The sequence below is a fragment of the Scyliorhinus torazame genome, chromosome 14 (assembly GCF_047496885.1).
Source record: "Scyliorhinus torazame isolate Kashiwa2021f chromosome 14, sScyTor2.1, whole genome shotgun sequence".
Lineage (NCBI taxonomy): Eukaryota > Metazoa > Chordata > Chondrichthyes > Carcharhiniformes > Scyliorhinidae > Scyliorhinus > Scyliorhinus torazame.
In genome coordinates, this window is record NC_092720.1 from 125,951,360 (window position 1) to 125,971,052 (window position 19,693).

At 43.8% G+C, this 19,693-nt stretch overlaps 1 protein-coding gene across 6 annotated transcripts in view; it reads right to left on the reverse strand.

Moving 5' to 3' along the window:
* cox18 (cytochrome c oxidase assembly factor COX18) overlaps window positions 1–19,693 on the reverse strand; it is a 35,078-nt gene that overhangs the window by 5,361 nt on the left and 10,024 nt on the right. For all 6 annotated transcript variants that reach the window (XM_072474821.1, XM_072474822.1, XM_072474819.1 and 3 more), the window contains exons 3-5: window positions 11,442–11,542; window positions 4,091–4,257; window positions 2,144–2,262 (exon numbers count right to left, since the gene is read on the reverse strand). In XM_072474821.1, the coding sequence (XP_072330922.1) occupies window positions 2,144–2,262; window positions 4,091–4,257; window positions 11,442–11,542 (387 nt within the window). The remainder of the gene's footprint in view (window positions 1–2,143; window positions 2,263–4,090; window positions 4,258–11,441; window positions 11,543–19,693) is intronic.

Here is a 19,693-nt window from a genome sequence, read left to right on the forward strand (position 1 = left end):
GCTTCTAGAATGAACACATTGTGAGCAACACCTCACGCTTCGGGGGGAGCTTTATGGAGGTGATGGGGGTCTCACTCTCATTAGCTTTTTGCGGGGAAACCCCGTCAATTTATCAGCCAATCAGGCAATTAACAGGCCACCTGTTTTCCATGGCACCTGGGACAATGCCATTGGTGTTCTTCGAAAGTGCAGTGAGTGATGCTAGAGCACACAGTTATCATGTCCAGCTGTTAACAATACAAGCAGATTGTCAGGTCATATTGCCAAACTAATAGAAATGAGTCTGAGGCCACGATGCCACTGTCTCCCTTAGAATTCATTCAGTTCACAAGTTTGCTGACAAACGGGTTGTGTGAGTACATGATCCATAATGTGCCCAATTACAGGAAGCCTCAATTATTTATACTGGTATTGCCATTAGCAATATAAACCAGAAAATCAATCTGATCACCACTGAACATTCAAATAAATGAAACAAGCTCACAGAATCATATGGCACAGAAGGAGGTTATTCAGCGCACTGTGCCAGTGCCAGCCTTTGAAAGAGTTTTCCAGTTCGTTGCAATCTCCTGCTCTTTTTTCCCTAGCCCTGCAAATGTTTATTTTTCAGTATATATACATTCTCGTCTGAATTTGCTTCCATCTTCTACAGAGCGTCTATTGACAGCGCCACATCAACCAATGAGTTAGTGGTGTACTTATGGTAGAATTCATAGCAAGCAAGGTCTATTTACTCAGCGCACTGCGGAAGAAAATCCTTAATCTACTTCAAAAGAGCTCATGACTAAAACAACACCATCTTCCAATAAAAGCAGGTTTATTAGTCTGGCAAAATGCAGTGTGTGAGAGTACAGTCAGTCACTTCTAGCATTAGTCGTCAGGTATGATTGGCAGGGAAATTACAAAATCATATCTATTTAGGCTGGGGATAACGTTGGCACTATATGCAGCCACCTTTTCAAGTGATGCATTCCTGATCATCAGGCTTTTGGGGCTAGATGGGATTGGAGAGTTTGAAACCCAACATATCAACCATGGCCTTATCAAATGGCGGAGCAGGTTTGAGAGTCCAAATGGTCCAATTCTGCTCCTATTTTGTATGTTCGAATAATAATTCACTGTGTATAAAGAAATAAAACTTCTCATCTCCACTCTCGTTCTTCTGTCAATTATCTTATGTCTGTGTCACATCATTACTGACTCTCCTCGCAGGGGAAACAGTTTTTCACGTAGTCTAATTGTTCACAATTTAGATTTTTTATTGATCACTTGATCAGAAGACAAGGTCTGAGCTTAAATTCAAATAAATAAATCTACACACAATACTCAAATCAGGTCTTTAGGTTGTTTTATTCAATAAGAATGTAATTGCTTCCTTTTGACACCCAGGTGTACAGGTATGTGCGATGACACCCTATGCCACAGATGGGCGGCACGGTGGCACAGTGGTTAGCATTGCTGCCTCACAGCTCCAGGGACACGGGTTCAATTCCGGCCTCGGGTGACTGTCTGTGTGGAGTCTGCACGTTCTCCCCATGTCTGCATAGGTTTCCTCCGGGTTCTCCGATTTCCTCCCACAGTCCAAAGATATACAGGTTAGGTGGATTGGCCAAGATAAATTACCCTTAGTGTCCAAAAACAGGTTTGGTGGATTGGCCATGCTAAATTGTCTTTAGTGCCCAAAAACAGGTTTGGTGGGTTACGGGGATAAAGGGGATAGGGTGCTCTTTCCAAGGGCCGGTGCAGACTCGATGGGCTGAATGGCCTCCTTCTGCACTGTAAATTCTATGATTAAAGTATTATTTGGAAGAATTACTAAAACACAACTATTATTTCGTTTTTTCTTTTCATTTGTGGAAGTGTTCGACATCCACTTGGCAATCGTCAACTATCATGATCAATACTTGAGAGAATCAGTGGCATGTCCTGCCAGAAAGCAGCACTGGTTGGATTCGTAACACTGATGTGGATGTTACAAGATAATCCGCCAAAATCTGCTGTTCTGTAGCACATAATGTTTGACCTTCATTGCGCCATTGTCCAATGTATAGAAACAAAAATCACTGTTACTTAAATGGGTAGTTACAAAGATGAGAATATTCTCTTTTATAAAGAGCATGAGTCCTCAAAATAATCTCCTTACCTCAACTATTAAAAGGTTTACGAGTCCTAATGAGATGGGCAGAATCCAGGTGGAATCAGGCAAAGTCAGGTCAGGAAACCAGAGTACTCCTCCCATTGCTAGGTCCTGAATAGCTTGTGCTTGAGCAAGAAACAGGATAATTAGTTATTGTCCATCCCAATGGCCCATCAACAGACCACAAAATACAAAACCCTCCAACTATCAACCACCCACTGCAATGTTACACTGTGACCGGGGGTAATCAGCAGGCACCTCCATAGGGGCTGGTTTAGCACAGTGGATAAAGACAGCTGGCTTGTAATGCAGAACAAGACGAGCAGCGCGGGTTCAATTCCCGTTCCAGCCTCCCCGAACAAACGCCGGAATGTGGCAACTAGGGGCTTTTCACAGTAACTTCATTGAAGCCTACTTGCGACAATAAGTTATTATTAAACTTGTAAACAAATCAACCCACCGTCAGCTACAACCCTTATCCACGCCCATGATAATTCTCCACCGTTAACCCCCCAGTCACAATACCTCAGTCGCTACCCTCAGTAATGTTCTATTTGCCATCTATGTGCTCATCCATCTCTCCGTCAGCCCTCTCTTTTCCCAGAGCATGAGACTAGGTTAATGGTAATAAAGGATAAAGATAAGGGCTAAATGCAATGAAGAACCAAATAAAAGCCAACCAGAGGAACATAAGAGCAGGTGTAGACTATTCAACCCATCGAGCACTAAAGGCTTTGATGCACTTACCTCAAGGTCTTTGACAAACTGAGAGCCGCCTTGTACATGCCACTCTTTAGCAATCGGGTTTTAGACCCATGTAATTTCACCGTGATGTGACACAAGATTGGAAGGCCTGACCAACAGCCAGCTGTTTTAATGAGCATTCTTGAGATGCAAATGGTATTCAAGCCATTGGCCAGCAGGAAGACTGACCCGCCATTAAGAGAATTGCAACGTGATTTGATGTTGGCAGGTTTTTGACTCCTGCTACATTCTCCGCTCCTGCCCACCGGACGGGCGGAATGGGAGAATTCCCCTCCTTCATGCCCCCTTCACAGCTTAAATTCCCACCTGGCTCTGTACCACCGTCAAACCTGGACACATTAAACTCAGTCCCTTCATCTTAAATCATTAATATAGGTTGTAAATAGGTGAGGGTCCAGAGCCTTACGGCATTCCATTAGTAACAGACCTGTTCAACCAGAAAATTATTTGTTTATTCCTACTTTCTGACCTCTGTCCTTTGAGCTATACTCCATCCATGCTAATATATTACCTCCAACCCCAGGAGCACTCATCTTGTTCAACCTTCAGGCAGCACTCAGAGTTCTGCTACGTACCCCCGCTCACAGTATAATGTAACCAGATTGAAGGGAATCAGAGATCTACTGTTGGATATGACTGCTGAGACTGAAGCCCAGAAAACACCCAATGCTAACCTGTGAAAATTAAATCACAGCTCAGCCCTAATTCAGCTATTTCAGACTTCAATTGTCTGTCTTCTGTAAAATTCTCCCAGTTTTTAATTTTCATCAGTTTCCATTTCACTTTAAAGACAGTTTAAGTATCCATCACCCCATGACATCTTCATGAAATTTTAGGAGGCAGTGGGCAGCACGGTAGCACAGTGGTTAACACAGTTGCTTCACAGCTCCAGGGTCTGTGCGGAATTTGCATGTTCTCCCCGTGTCTGCGTGGGTTTCCTCCGGGTGCAAAGATGTGCAGGTTAGTTGGATTGGCCATGATAAATTGCCCTTAGTGTCGAAAAAGGTGAGGTTGGGTTACGGGGATAGGGTTGAGGTGTGGGCTTAAATGGGGTGCTCTTTCCAAGAGCCAGTGCAGACTCGATGGGCCGAATGGCCTCCTTCCGCACTGTAAATTCTATGATTTTACGAACTAGGCACCAGATCAAATAAATACCATATACCCGGGCATGCTGGTAAGACAAAGTACCTGCTGCAACATCAGATGCTGCTAGACTCAGGTTCCGCAAGGCAATCGAGATGCAAATCCACAATGGCAGCTGGACCCAGATGAGCAGACTGGCTTTGAAAGGATGACAGTTGTCACGTATGTACATCTCAGAGACAATCCTTTTCAGATTCTTCCTGAAGTGAAAACTAACCCCGGAGACAAAATAATTGATTAAAGCATCCTAAATAAAAAAACGCTGCTTAAAACACCCATGGACACATGTTTATCTTGAGTGTGATATGGAGTCCATTATTACTCAGTTTATTTTATAATCTGAATACTATTCTGATCAGATCAAAGCCAACACAATTGGCTATGTATGGTCAGTTCTAACTTTTACAATTAGAATTATCTAGCAGCATATATCACAGTCATGTGATAAGAACATAAGAACTAGGAGCAGGAGTAGGCCATCTGGCCCCTCGAGCCTGCTCCGCCATTCAGTGAGATCATGGCTGATCTTTTGTGGACTCAGCTCCACTTTCCGGCTCGAACACCATAACCCTTAATCCCTTTATTCTTCAAAAAACTATCGATCTTTATCTTAAAAACATTTAATGAAGGAGCCTCTACTGCTTCACTGGACAAGGAATTCCATAGATTCACAACACTTTGGGTGAAGAAGTTCCTCCTAAACTCAGTCCTAAATCTACTTCCCCTTATTTTGAGGCTATGTCCCCTAGTTCTGCTTTCACCCGCCAGTGGAAACAACCTGCCCGCATCTATCCTATCTATTCCCTTCATAATTTGATATGTTTCTATAAGATCCCCTCTCATCCTTCTAAATTCCACCGAGTACAGTCCCAGTCTACTCAACTCTCCTCGTAATCCAACCCCTTCAGCTCTGAAATTAACCTAGGGAATCTCCTCTGCACACCCTCCAGTGCCAGTACGTCCTTTCTCAAGTAAGGAGACCAAAACTGAACACAATACTCCAGGTGTGGCCTCACTAACACCTTATACAATTGCAGCATAACCTCCCTAGTCTCAAACTTCATCCGTCTAGCAATGAAGGACAAAATTCCATTTGCCTTCTTAATCACCTGTTGCACCTGTAAACCAACGTTTTGCGACTCGTGCACTAGCACACCCAGGTCTCTCTGCACAGCAACATGTTTTAATATTTTATCATTTAAATAATAATCCCTTTTGCTGTTATTCCTACCAAAATGGATAACCTCACATTTGTCAACATAGTATTCCATTTGCCAGACCCTGGCCCATTCACTTAGCCTATCCAAAACCCTCTGCAGACTTCCAGTATCCTCTGCACTTTTTGCTTTACCACTCATCTTAGTGTCGTCTGCAAACTTGGACACATTGCCCTTGGTCCCCAAATCCAAATCATCTATGTAAATTGTGAACAATTGTGGGCCCAACACTGATCCCTGAGGGACACCACTAGCTACTGATTGCCAACCAGAGAAACACCCATTAATCCCCACTCTTTGCTTTCTATTAATTAACCAATCCTCTATCCATGCTACTACTTTACCCTTAATGCCATGCATCTTTATCTTATGCAGCAACCTTTTGTGTGGCACCTTGTCAAAGGCTTTCTGGAAATCCAGATATACCACATCCATTGGCTCCCTGTTATCTACCGCACTGGTAATGTCCTCAAAAAATTCCACTAAATTAGTTAGGCACGACCTGCCCTTTATGAACCCATGCTGCACCTGCCCAATGGAACAATTTCCATCCAGATGACTCGCAATTTTTCCTTGGTGATAGATTCCACCATCTTCCCTACTACCGAAGTTAAGCTCACTGGCCTATAATTACCCGCTTTCTGCCTACCTCCTTTTTTAAACAGTGGTGTCACGTTTGCTAATTTCCAATCCGCCGGGACCACCCCAGAGTCTAGTGAATTTTGGTAAATTATCACTAGTGCATTTGTAATTTCCCATGCCATCTCTTTTAGCACTCTGGGATGCATTCCATCAGGGCCAGGAGACTTGTCTACCTTTAGCCCCATTAGCTTGCCCATCACTACCTCCTTAGTGATAACAATCCTCTCAAGGTCCTCACCTGTCATAGCCCCATTTCTATCAGTCACTGGCATGTTATTTGTGTCTTCCACTGTGAAGAACGACCCATAAAACCTGTTCAGTTCCTCAGTCATTTCCTCATCTCCCATTATTTAATCTCCCTTCTCATCCTCTTAGCCACTCCTTTTTTTTGTTTTATATATTTGTAGAAACGTTTACTATCTGTTTCATATTCTGAGCAAGTTTACTCTCATAATCTACCTTACTCTTCTTTATAACTTTTTTAGTAGCTTTCTGTTGCCCCCTAAAGATTTCCCAGTCCTCTAGTCTTTCACTAATCTTTGCCACTTTGTATGCTTTTTCCTTCAATTTGATACTCTCCCTTATTTCCTTAAATATCCACGGTCGATTTTCCCTCTTTCTACCATCCTTCCTTTTTGTTGGTATAAACCTTTGCTGAGCACTGTGAAAGATCGCTTGGAAGGTTCTCCACTGTTCTTCAAATATTTCACCATAAAGTCTTTGCTCCCAGTCTACCTTAGCTAGTTCTTCTCTCATCCCATTGTAATCTCCTTTGTTTAAGCACAAAACACTAGTGCTTGATTTTACCTTCTCACCCTCCATCTGTATTTTAAATTCCACCATATTGTGATCGCTCCTTCCGAGAGGATCCCTAACTATGAGATCATAATCAATCCTGTCTCATTGCACATGACCAGATCTAGGACCGCTTGTTCCGTCGTAGGTTCCATTACATACTGTTCAAGGAAACTATCGCGGATACATGCTATAAACTCCTCCTCATGGCTGCCTTGACCGACCTGGTTAAACCAATCGACATGTAGATTAAAATCCCACATGATAACTGCTGTACCATTTCTACAGGCATCCGTTATTTCTGTTTATTGCCTGCCCCACCATAATGTTACTATTTGGTGGCATATAGACTACTCCTATCAGTGACTTTTTCGCCTTACTATTCCTGATTTCCACCCAAATGGATTCAACCTTATCCTCCATAGCACCTATGTCATCCCTTACTATTGCCCGGATGTCATCCTTAAATAACAGAGCTACACCTCCTCCCTTACCATCCGCTCTGTCCTTCTGAATAGTTTGATACCCTTGGATATTTAACTACCAGTCGTGACCATCCTTTAACTATGTTTCAGTAATGGCCACTAAATCATAGTCATTCACAATGATTTGCGCCATCAACTCATTTACCTTATTCCGAATACTACGAGCATTCAGGTAAAGTACACTTATGTTAGCTTTTTTATCTCTGTTTTGAATATTAACACCTCGACCAGTAACCTCTCCTAAGTTATATTTCCTCTTAACTTTTCTCCTAATTTTCCTTGTCGTTGAACCCATATCTTCATGTAACAACCTGCCGCGTCGCTTACCATTAATGTTTTTACTTCCCGTTTTATTCCTTTTAGTATTACTGGTCCTATTCACTGTACCTTGTACTGTTGCCCTTTTTGATTTTTGACTATGGCTTCTCTGCCTTACACTTTCCCCCTTACTGGATTTTGTTTCTGTCCCTGTTTTGCTACCTTCCAACCTCCTGCATTGGTTCCCAGCCCCCTGCCACATTAGTTTAAACCCTCCCCAACAGCTCTAGCAAACACCCCCCCTGGGACATTGGTTCCAGTCCTGCCCAGGTGCAGACCGTCCGGTTTGTACTGGTCCCACCTCCCCAGAACCGGTTCCAATGCCCCAGAAATTTGAATCCCTCCCTCTTGCACCATCTCTCGAGCCACGCATTCATCCTATCTATCCTGACATTCCTACTCTGACTAGCTCGTGGCACTGGTAGCAATCCTGAGATTACTACCTTTGAATGAAATGAAATGAATGAAAATCGCTTATTGTCACAAGTAGACTTCAAATGAAGTTACTGTGAAAAGCCCCTAGTCGCCACATTCCGGCGCCTGTTCGGGGAGGCCGGTACAGGAATTGAACCATGCTGCTGGCCTGCCTTGGTCTGCTTTCAAAGCCAGCGATTTAGCCCTGTGCTAAACAGCCTACTTTTTAGTTTAACTCCTAATTCCCTGAATTCAGCTTGTAGGACCTCGTCCCGTTTTCTACCTATATCGTTGGTGCCTATGTGCACCACGACAGCTGGCTGTTCACCCCCCCCCCCCAGAATGTCCTGCAGCCGCTCCGAGATATCCTTGTCCCTTGCACCAGGGAGGCAACATACCATCCTGGAGTCTCAATTGCGTCCGCAGAACTGCCAGTCTATTCCCCTTACGATTGAATCCCCTATCACTATAGCCCTGCCATTCTTCTTCCTGCCCAGCTGCGCAGCAGAACCAGCCACGATGCCATGAACCTGGCTGCTGCTGCCTTCTCCTGGTGAGCCATCTCCCTCAACAGTATCCAAAGCGGTATATCTGTTTTGAGGGAGATGACCGCAGGGGACATCTGCACTGCCTCCCTACTCTTGCTCTGTCTTTTGGTCACCCATTTCCTATCTCCCTCAGTAACTTTCACCTGCGGTGTGACCAACTCGCTAAACGTGCTATCCACGACGTCCTCAGCATTGCGGATGCTCCAAATTGAGTCCATCCGCAGCTCCAGAGCCGTCAAGCAGTCTAACAGGAGCTGCAACTGGACACACTTCTTGTACGTGAAGGAGCCAGGGACAGGGGACGTGTCCCACATCGCACACGAGGAGCATGACATGGGTCTGGGATCTCCTGCCATGTCTTAAACCTTAGGTAAACGTATACAATTACAATTCCAAAAAACGAAAGAAAAAATAAATAAATTAGACAATGAAAAGAAAAACTACTTTCCAGTCACTTACCAGGGATTAAAAAGCACCTCCTCCCCACCCAGCTTCGAAATCCCACCTAGATTCAAATTTCCAAACTCACTCTTGATTGTGTCTTCTCTGGCTCACTGGGAGAACTCACTGGGAGTGAGTTACAAGTTGCTCTTTTTAAATTGGCCCGAGTTGACTCCCCTCCCCCACCTTTTAGATCAAAGTAGATTAAAGTGACTGACACTTAACTGCAAACTAGGTATGAGTGGGTGGGGCTGCCCTTGTTAACCTACATTGCACAATTCTAGATTAATTTAAATTAAATTAAACTCCTGAAATTTAAAAGGAACTGTCTTACCGATTGGATTGGATTCAATTCCCATCTAGATTCAAATTCCCAAACTCACTCTTTGCTGTCGCACTCTGGCTGTCTCTTCTCTGGCTCACTGGGATGCACAGTTACCCACTCAGGAATTGGGTTAAGGAAACTTAAACTCATGACAACACAAGCATGTAAACTAATTTTCTTTCAGCATATGGGTAAAGAAAATTTATTTAGCAAATTTCTGCATTTATACTGGTTCTTCTAGTCAAATCCATCTTCTGTGGTTTCCACACCTTTCAACACCTAAACGCAACTTCATTCAGTTACAAGTAACTTCCACGGTGATGGTGGACATGCTGCAATATCATTCCTTAACTTCTCCAAGGCGTTCAACGTGGCTGACCACAGCACCCTATTCTAATGCCTTTCCTCTGTTATCCAATTCCAAGAGACGGCACTTGCAATGCAACGCTCCACTCCTGCCAAGTACAGTTCATAACATCTGCAGAAATGGCTTGTCCAACAGCATGATCGAAGAGTTCGGAGAATCTATTCTTGATCTCATATGCATCTTTAAATGTTGTTCCTTGGCACTATCACCGAGGGACACGCGAGTTAACTTCCACCTGGACACAACTAACATCTAGCTCTTTTCTCCATCACCTCTATCGAACTTTCCACTGTCTTTGAACTGTAAAACAAACATTCCAACACGGGGTCTCAATAAAGTACCTCAAATCTCAAATACTTGTCCTCAAATTCCTCCATAGTCTTGCTCCAGATCTGTCTCCACCTTTATATCCTTCAGCTCCACTTCCCCTACTCCAATACTTAGTTTCTCTGGCACCGGTCTCCTGTGCATCCTCCTGCTCTCGTCATTCATCGAGCCCAAGAGGTTAAAAATGTACTAAGCTCTGGAAATTCCTCCCTGAACGTCTTTCGCTTCCTTTCGAAATCATAGAATAGAATCCCTACAGTGCATAAGTAGGCCATTCGGCCCATCGAGTCCGCACCAACCCTCCGAAAGAGCACTCTACCAAGACCCACTCCCCCACCTCCACAGCCCTGTAGCCTTTGGACACTAAAGGACAATTTATCATGGCCAATCCACCTAACCTGCATATCTTTGGATTGTGGGAGGAAACTCCAGAGCGCCCGAAGGAAACCCACGCAGGCATGGAGAGAACGTACAAATTCCACACAGTCACCCAAGGTCGGAATTGGACCTGGGTATCTGGTGCGGCGAGGCAGCAGTGCTAACCACTGTGCCATCGTGCTGCTCCGCATCAAAATCTAGAACTTCAATTCAAGGTTTTAATCACCACTGCGAGCTCTTTTCCCAGCTTAGTACCCATCTATTCTATCTGTAATGGATTTGGAATATTGATTAGAACAAAAGATACTGTATAAATAACTAACTAAATAAATAAATACAAGGTGAATTTCAAATTAACTGTAGTCCTTATTTTAAGGCTACAAAATGTAGACGTCACTATTTACAATGTAACAGAGTATGCAACCTTTTCTGGCTGGTTCTAATCCAGATAAGTATCTGCACAAGACATTTGCTTCTCAAACAAGTTTAGCCCAGGTTCCCCCTCACAGGAGCTCACTACATCGCAGAAAAACCATCACAATAAACAATGCTTGCAATGAGTTTCCTGCCAATACCTAACATGGTACATGATTTCTGTGGCACTCCTTACCTTCTCCAGTCCTTCCTTCTTGCGACGATCCACAAGCTGTCAAACTTTTACTTGTCATGTCCTGATTACTACCCCTTGATCTTCTTGCCTACTCTTTCAATATTGGTGGTGCCCTGTACTATGAGCCTTGCCCCATCATCTTGGTTTCACAATAACAAAAATACATATTAGACTAGTCTCACTATGAGGCCAGCACGATGGCGCAATGGTTAGCACTGCTGCCTCACAGCACCGAGGTCCCATGTTCGATCCCAGCCCTGGGTCATGTCTGTGTGGAGTTTGCACATTCTCCTCGTGTCTGCGTGGGTTTCACCCCCACCACCCAAAGATGTGCAGGGTGGGTGGATTGGCCATGCTAAATTGCCCCTTAATTGGAAATAATGAATTGGGTACTCTAAATTTATTTTTTAAAAGGTTAGTCTCACTCTCACTGCTCCCCCTGACAATCATGGTTTGTTCCATGACCATCATCTGATCAACTATGTAACTTTTCATGCTTTTGAAAGGAAAGAAATACAGGCACACATACCGAGCCACCTTTTCAGACCATCCAACTTGCTTCGCACGCACAGAGACTTCATAACGCAGTCGCTTGGCTAGTTCTGTAATCTCAGGCTGTAAATTTTCAACCTAGCCAATGAGAATGAAATCCTGTTTAGAAAACACACAACAAAAGGAGGTGCATTTCCAATTAAATGTTCTATCTGTTCTACTTCACATCTTCCAACAAACATACACACGCGTTTTCCCATTGTAAAGATACAGCTCAGGAAGTTTCTGTTCAAACAGCAGTGCTCAGCAGGATCACATTTAGTGACATGGCAAGTGGCTTTCATGTATCTAGGCTTTGGGAGACTGGTACATAAAACTTTTAATCACTATCACTCGGACTGGAATATGTGCCGAGGACAGGGCCAAGTATTAACGGTCATACCTCAGGCCATCTACATAGACTCACTAATCCAAAAGCCAAAGAGTGCAGATGCTGGCTATCTGAAATAAAAACAGAAAGTATTGGAAATGCTCAGACCAGGCAGCACCCGTGCAAAAAGAAACCGTTAATGTTTCAGCTTGTGATCCATCCTGTTTCTTTACTTGTTCCATTTCTACTCTCATTGGCTCAGCCCCTCCAACACTTTTGGCATTCAATGTCTCCCCTGTTTTCTGCTCTAGCACAAGACCTTCCCTTTTATTCTTTATTCATTCTCCCCCACATATAAAGAACAAAGAACAATACAGCACAGGCACAGACCCTTCGGCCCTCCAAGCCTGTGCCAACCATGGTACCTGCCTAAACTAAAACAGTCTACACTTACGGACTCCGTATCCTTCCATTCCCACCCTATTCATATATTTGTCTAGATGCCCCTTAAATGCCACTATAGTACCTGCTCCCACCACCTCCCCAGGCAGCGCGTTCCATATATTTACCACCCTCTGTGTAAACAACTTGCCTCGCACATCTGTTCTACTAAACATTTCCCCACGCACTTTAAGCCTATGTCCCCTAGTACTTGACTCTCCTACCTTAGAAAAGAGCATCTGACTATCCACTCTGTCCATGCCACTCGTAATCTTGTAGACCTCTATCAGGTCGCCTCTTACCTCCGTCGTTCCAGTGAGCGTACTGAGTTTATCTAACCTCTCTGCATAGCTAATGCCCGCCATACCAGGCAACATCCTGGTAAACATTTTGCATTTCTAACTTTTTCCAGTTCTTTTTTAAAAATTTAAAGTGCCCAATTCATTTTTTCCAATTAAAGGGCAATTTAGCGTGGCCAACCCACCTACATCTTTGGGTTGTGGGGGCAAAACCCACGCAAACACGGGGAGAATGTGCAAACTCCACGCGGACAGTGACCCAGAGACGGGATCGAACCTGGGACCTCGGCGCCGTGAGGCAGCAGGGCTAACCCACTGTGCTGCCCATGACTTTTTCCAGTTCTGATGAAAGGTCACGACCTGAAGCATTGGCAGCGCACCATTCACGGGTTTCCCAGTGACATTGGGTGGCTTCAATGGTTATTCCCAGTGACTTCCCAATGACAGCGGTGGGAACAGAGAGTCCTGTCACACCACCTTCCGCTGCTGACAAATACTCAGTTGGGAGGCCAGAGAATCCCATCCATTAACTCTCTCCACAGGTGTTCAAAACTTGCTAATTCCATCATTTTCTGTTTTTAATACACAGACAACTGCCTACTTTGATCTGAAGAATGAATAGGAGGAAGGTTGTATTAATCAGATCAAAGCCAGAGCATCTCCAGCAGTGATTTCTCTTTCTGCCACCCAAACGTCTCCTCTTGAATCCCTGAATGATCGACCCATGACCAGCCACTATCTCCCCTTCCTCATACACGTGCAGGCCCCTTATTTGCAAACATAGGTCCATCTACCACACATATATGGACGACACCCAATTCTCTCTCCACCATCTCTCTAGACTCACCTCCTAGCCGAGTCGTGGAACTGCTTGTCTGACATCCAATGTTGAATGTAGAAGGGGGAGTGAAGTGGAGAGGTTTAACATAGTTATTAAATTATTTGTTACTCATAGGGAATTCCAGAGGGTGGGGGATCTAGGCAGCCGAAAGCATAGCTGCCGATCATGAGATGAAGGGAGGCAGAGTCCGTTAAAAGAGGAGTCAGAGGAAGAAAGTTCAGCGCAGAGTGCAAAGCTACAGGTTATTAAGATTGGAAGGGGCAAGGCCATAAAAGGAATTTGAACAGGAGGAGAATGGGAATTTTAACTGTAAGTTAAAATTTGGAGACCGGGAATCACTGTAAGTGAGAGGAGAAAATCTGGGATCTAGGCAGCAGAATTTTAGATGACCTGAACCGGAGAGTATTGGAACAGTCAGATCTTGAGATGAGGGATGTTACTGAGTTGGAAGTACATAGTCTGTGATGTTACTATCAGTGTGGTGGCTGGGAAGGGGCAGGAGGGGGAAAACAGCGGCATGGATATGGAATTTCCCCCCCCTCCTCCTGAAGACTGTTAGTCTTCCCAATCCTTAACTGGAGGAAGGACATGCTATTGGTGTGATATTTCTTCAACTCTGGGATCAATCAATTCGACCCCAAACAACCTTTTTGTCTCATTTGCATTCTTACATAAGGTGGGCTGATTTACATTTTTTACATTTCGGCATGGTTTGTTTAAAAGCACAAGCATTGATGACATATCACGCCAACCCAAGACATGGAGTAAAAAAAGTGAGCATCTCCTCAGATGCTGAAGCTGTCCCTGGCGGCATGCACAGACCTGGACGATATTCAGGCTTCAGTCGGTTAAGTGGCGAGTAGCATTTGCACCACGCCAGTGCCAGGTAACAGCCATCTCCAACGAGATAGAGTCCAGCTTTCTTTGATATTCACTGTTACTATCACTGAATTTCACACCAACATCCTGGAGATCATCGTTTACCAGAAACTTAACTGGACCAGTCATGTAAATGCTGTGGTTGAAAAAGCAAGTCAGAGGCTCGGTATTTTACAGCAAATGGGTCACCTCCTGACTCACCAAATACTTTGCATGAACTACCATAAGTCAAGTGTATGATCGAATACTCCCTATTTGCCTAAACGGGTGCAGTTCCAACAACTTCCAGGCCTCCTTCTGCGGAGTCTATGGAAGCTCAACATCATCCAGGACAAAGTAATCGACATACACAGTCAACCTCTCCACGACTGATGCAGTGGTTGTCACGTGCAAAATGCACGGCAGAAACTTGTTGATGATTCTTCGATAGTATCTTCCAAACCCATGACTCCTATCACCTACAATACAAGGCTTATGGGACCATCACCACCTGAATGTCTCCTCCTAGTCACACAATCTCCTAATTTGGAATGAAATCACCATTCCTTCATCATCATTAATCAAAATCCTAGAAGTTCCTCTCTAACAACACTGTAGGCGTACCTACACCTCACAGAATGCTGCAGCTCAAGAAAGGGCGCCCACCACCACCTGCTCAAGAGCTGTTGGGATTGTAGCAATCTGGGATAGCCACTTACAAAAGGATCACGGGAATTATGGCCACCTGCAAAGGACCATGGGAAATATGGTCAACCCAGGACTCAGACGCTCAGGGCTTATGTATATTGGCAACTCAGATAACTAGACGCTATCGAAACCCCCAGCTACTTTGCATTCTAATGGCCCATTTCTCCAGAACAAAAGACCTGTACTCCGGTAACAGATACAGAAACAGACTCATCGGCGCCACTCCCTTTACTCAGGGAGCCCAAAAAACCAAGGTCAATGACCGCTCAAGACATGCCCCACCATCAAGGTACCTGCCCCTTTATTGGCCAAAATCAAAGGCAGTAATCGAAGCCTGACGAATTATTGGGTCCAAAGCTAAGGACTGCCCAAAAGCGCAAAATCCCAGAAGGATAAAGAAATACACTGCCATGTGTTCAGTCTCTCTTGGCCCCAACCTACGCCTAAAAACCCCGACCTACGCCTAAAACCAAGTGTAGCATCACGACCAGAAGACAAGTTCAAGACCAACTATCACTACCAGACGGATGAGCCCAGCAGAAACGAAGTCACTTCTCCAGACCCAGCCACGCAAGATCCGAACAAAGGCCTTGTTTCTCTGCCTAAAGCCAGGTGCCTGAAGTCAAGTACAGGTTGTTGTAGTGTTAGGTGTAATTTAGCTTGTAGTGTTTTATATTGCATGTCAAAGTAATTTTTGTGTGCAAATGAACTATTATTGAACTTGAACTAACTAACTGGTTGTTTGGTCTTTGATCGCTATCTGGTAAAACCTTGTGGTGGTATCACTTGATACCTGGCGACTCTGAAAAGCAATATCATCATTAATAACTGTCATATCAGTATCCAGTTAAAAAGAGCAACATTATTGGCGTCTCCGGTGCTAATTGGCAACAGGATGAGCAATAAATATTGACCTTGCCCCATAATATATGAAGAGAAAAAAAGAGAAAAAGATTGGGGAAGACAAATGTAGATCCCTTAGTCAGAAACAAGGGAATTTATAATGGGGAACAAAGAAATGGCTGACCAACTAAATACACACTTCGGTTCTGTCGTCACAATAGAGATCACAAATAACATAGCAGAAATGTTGGGGAACATTGAGTTTAGTGAGAGGGAGGAACTGAAGAAAATCAGTGTCAGCAGAGAAATGATGCTGGGAAAATTGATGGGATTGAAGGCCGATAAAGCCCCAGAGTCTGATAATCTACATCCCAGAGTACTTAAGTGGCCATAGAAATAGTAGATGAATTGGTGGTCATCTTCCACGATTCTATAGACTCTGGAACAATTCCTACAAATTGGAGTGTAGCTAATGTACCCCCACTATTAAAAAGGAAGTTAGAGAGAAAACAGAATTTTAGACCAGTCAGCCCGTTGCCAGTAGTTGTGAAAATTCTAGAGTCCATTATAAAATATGTAATGGCAGAGCACTTGGAAAACAATAGAATAGGACAGAGTCAACATGGATTTACAAAGGGGAAATCATACTTGACAAATCTACTGGAATTCTTCAAAGATGTAACTAGTAGAGTTGATGAGGGGAAGCCAGTGGATATGGTTTATTTGGACTTTCAGAAGGCTTTCGTCAAATACCCACATAAGAGATTAGCCTGTAAAATTAAAGCTCATGGGATTGGGGTTAGTGTATTGAGGTGGATAGAAAAACTGGTTGGCAGACAGGAAACAAAGAGTACGAATATATGGGTATTTTCCGACTACTAGGCAGTGACTAGTGGGGTACCGCAGGGATCTGTGCAAGGATCCCAGCTATTCACAATATTTATTACTGATTTAGATGAGGGAATTAAATGCAATATTTCCAAATTTACAGGTGACACAAAGCTGGGTGGGAGGGTGAGCTGTGAGGAGGATACAGAGATGTTTCAGTATGATTTGGACAAGTTGAGTGAGTGGGCAAATGCATGGCAGATGCAGTATAATGTGGATAAATGTGAGTGCAGATGATCTGAATGGCTATAGATAGAAAGGGAAATGGGCTATGAGACCTGGGTGTCCTCATACACCAGTCGCTGATGGTAATCATACAGGTGCAGCAGGCAGTAAAGGCAGCAAATGGTATGTTGGCCTTCATAACGAGAGGATTCAAGTACAGGAGCAGGAATGTCTTGCTTCAATTCAACAGAGCCATGGCGAGACCACAACGGGAATATTGTGTGCGCGGATGAAGGATGTTCTTGCTCTAAAGGGAGTACAGTGGTTTACCAGACTGATTCCGGAGATGGCGGGACTGATGTACGAGGAGAGATTGAGTCCGTTGGGATTATATTTGCTAGAGTTCAGAAGAATGAGGGGGGATCTCATAGAAACTTATAAAATTGTAACAGCACTAGACAAGGTAGATGTAGGAAGGATACGGCTGACGGTGGGGGTGTCCAGAACCAGGGGTCATAGTCAAAGGATATGGGGTAAACCTTTTGGGACTGAGAGGAGGAGAAATCTCTTCACCCAGGGTGTGGCAAGCCTGTGGAATTCGCTACCACAGAAAGCAGTTCAGGCTAATTTATTGTATGTTTTTAAGAAGGAGCTTGATGTAGCTCTTGGGGCTGAAAGGATCATAGGGTATAGGAGGAAAGCAGGAACAGATTACGGAGTTCAATGATCAGTCATGATCATAACGAATGGTTGAATGGCCTACTCCTATTTTCTATGTTTCTGTGAACCAATAAAAATCCAGTCGAGGTACAGTCAGTTAACACTGGATGCTGGCTGGTAGAGGTTACTTCGCCCACAAAAGGTGTATTAACATCGGGAAAAATTAATTGATAATGCTGGAATGGTTGGTTTCCTAAAGTTGGCTTCCTTAACTCTGGGCTAGGGAAAAATAAATCTGTCAAGGAGTTCTTATTGCTAGTTGCCATCAACCTACCTCTGTTAGAAAGTACAGTTCAGGTTGGGAGAGATTCGGGTGATACACAGCTCAATAGTCTGTTGACACTCACTGTCTAGATTTACACATTAAAGGTAGTTTTTCGACTTCACGCTGCAGATGAGTTGCTTCATCCAGGAGCACATATTGAAAATGCAAGTCTGCACTGCACATTTTACTTAAACGCAGGGATGAGAGTGGCTGAAGGCAAATCGGTCTGAAAATTAATGCCAGAAGATAAAAAGACCTGAAAACCTTTTGTGACAAGAAATCATGTAATTCTAGCACATTTTACTATCTAAAGTGAATGTAAATGCTTCTAAGTCCCTTCAGATAGGTCGAATTATTAGTTGTCAAGTGGGTCGAAACATTAGTTTTCCCTTTGTCAAGACCATGGACCAATGCACCAGTATCCAATCAGCAAAGTGACTTCAGCAATTAATGGAGTTAAGTGTATGCAATAAAGGATGAAACAACAAAACATGACCTAGCTGGGTTATGTACATGTGAAGCAAAGCAAAGGACCACAGCAGTGCTTCACACACTATTTTCCAATATTATCCGGCACAGTGGTTAGCATTACTGCCTCACAGAGCCAGGGACCCGGGTTCAATTCCAGCCTTGGGTGACTCTCTCTGTGGAGTTTGGAGAATGGCCTCCTTCTGCATTGTAGGAATTGTATAATTCCCGTAACTTTCAATGGGCAATTAGGGGTGGGCAAGTGCCGGTCTTGCCAGCAATGTCCACTCTTGAAAATTAGCATGGGCCCAGACACCAGCAAAAACAAAGCTGCATAGTAACATGCAGCATATAATTAAAGTTCACAACAGAAAATATATCATTTTAGTCCTTTGTAAACATGTGATTTTATATGCAGTGAGCCAGTTAGTAGCATTTGTGTGGCATGAATGCCACTTTAAGTGGCAAATAACATTCGCGCCACACATGCGGCAGATAATGATGCTGTGAGCGAGAGTTTGAGAGAAGAGCAGCGAGTATTTTAAAAAGAACATGGATTGTATCATCCCCAGCACTTCTGCACCATTGGAGCTTGCACGTCCACAACATCAAAGCTCCAGCTTCGGATTGGGATACAGGAGAGGGGGCGGCATGTTGATGCAGTGGTTAGCACTGCTGCGTCACGGCGCCAAGGTCCCAAGTTCGATCCTGGCCCTGGGTCACTGTCCGTGTGGAGTTTTCACATTCTACCCGTGTTTGCGGGGGTCTCACCCCCACAACCCAAAAGATGTGTAGAGTAGATTTGCCATGTTAAATTGCCCCTTAATTGGAAAAAGAAATTATTGGATACTCTAAATTTAAAATATATATTTAAAAAAGGGATACAGGAGAGGCAAGCAGCAAGAGTGAGTCAGGGAGGGCGGAGAGGCCGCAATTCGGATGCTCCAAAATGGTGCCAATTGGGTCAGGTGTGTGATGAATGTAGAAATTATATATTATATTTTGTATTTGCGGCCGTAATATTATTTAAAAACCCTAGTTTAAATTGCATCCAAGTAGTGTGTCTACTAAAGCTGTAATTGAAAAGTCATAAAAGGTGAGGTAATCTTTCATTCCAACCACTTACTTAGTTACCGATCAAGAGCTAATGGGATATTGTTATGATTGCTGGAGAGTCCCTGGAGTGTAGATAATTTATGGGGGATTGGTTTTAGTCTCAGCTAAGCCGTTCATGGAACGTAGTGGGATGTAGATGATGCAGTTAATGGTGGAGCCATTTCTTTCTGTAGTTTTGCTGTCTGTTATAAGATTTTATGTTGAACAGCGCTTTGTGACAGGAATTGAGTCAGACAAGACAGAAGTTTACTGAATCTGCTCTTGAAAGGATTTCTCCCCAAAAGTTTCCACACAACCGAGCAAGTAA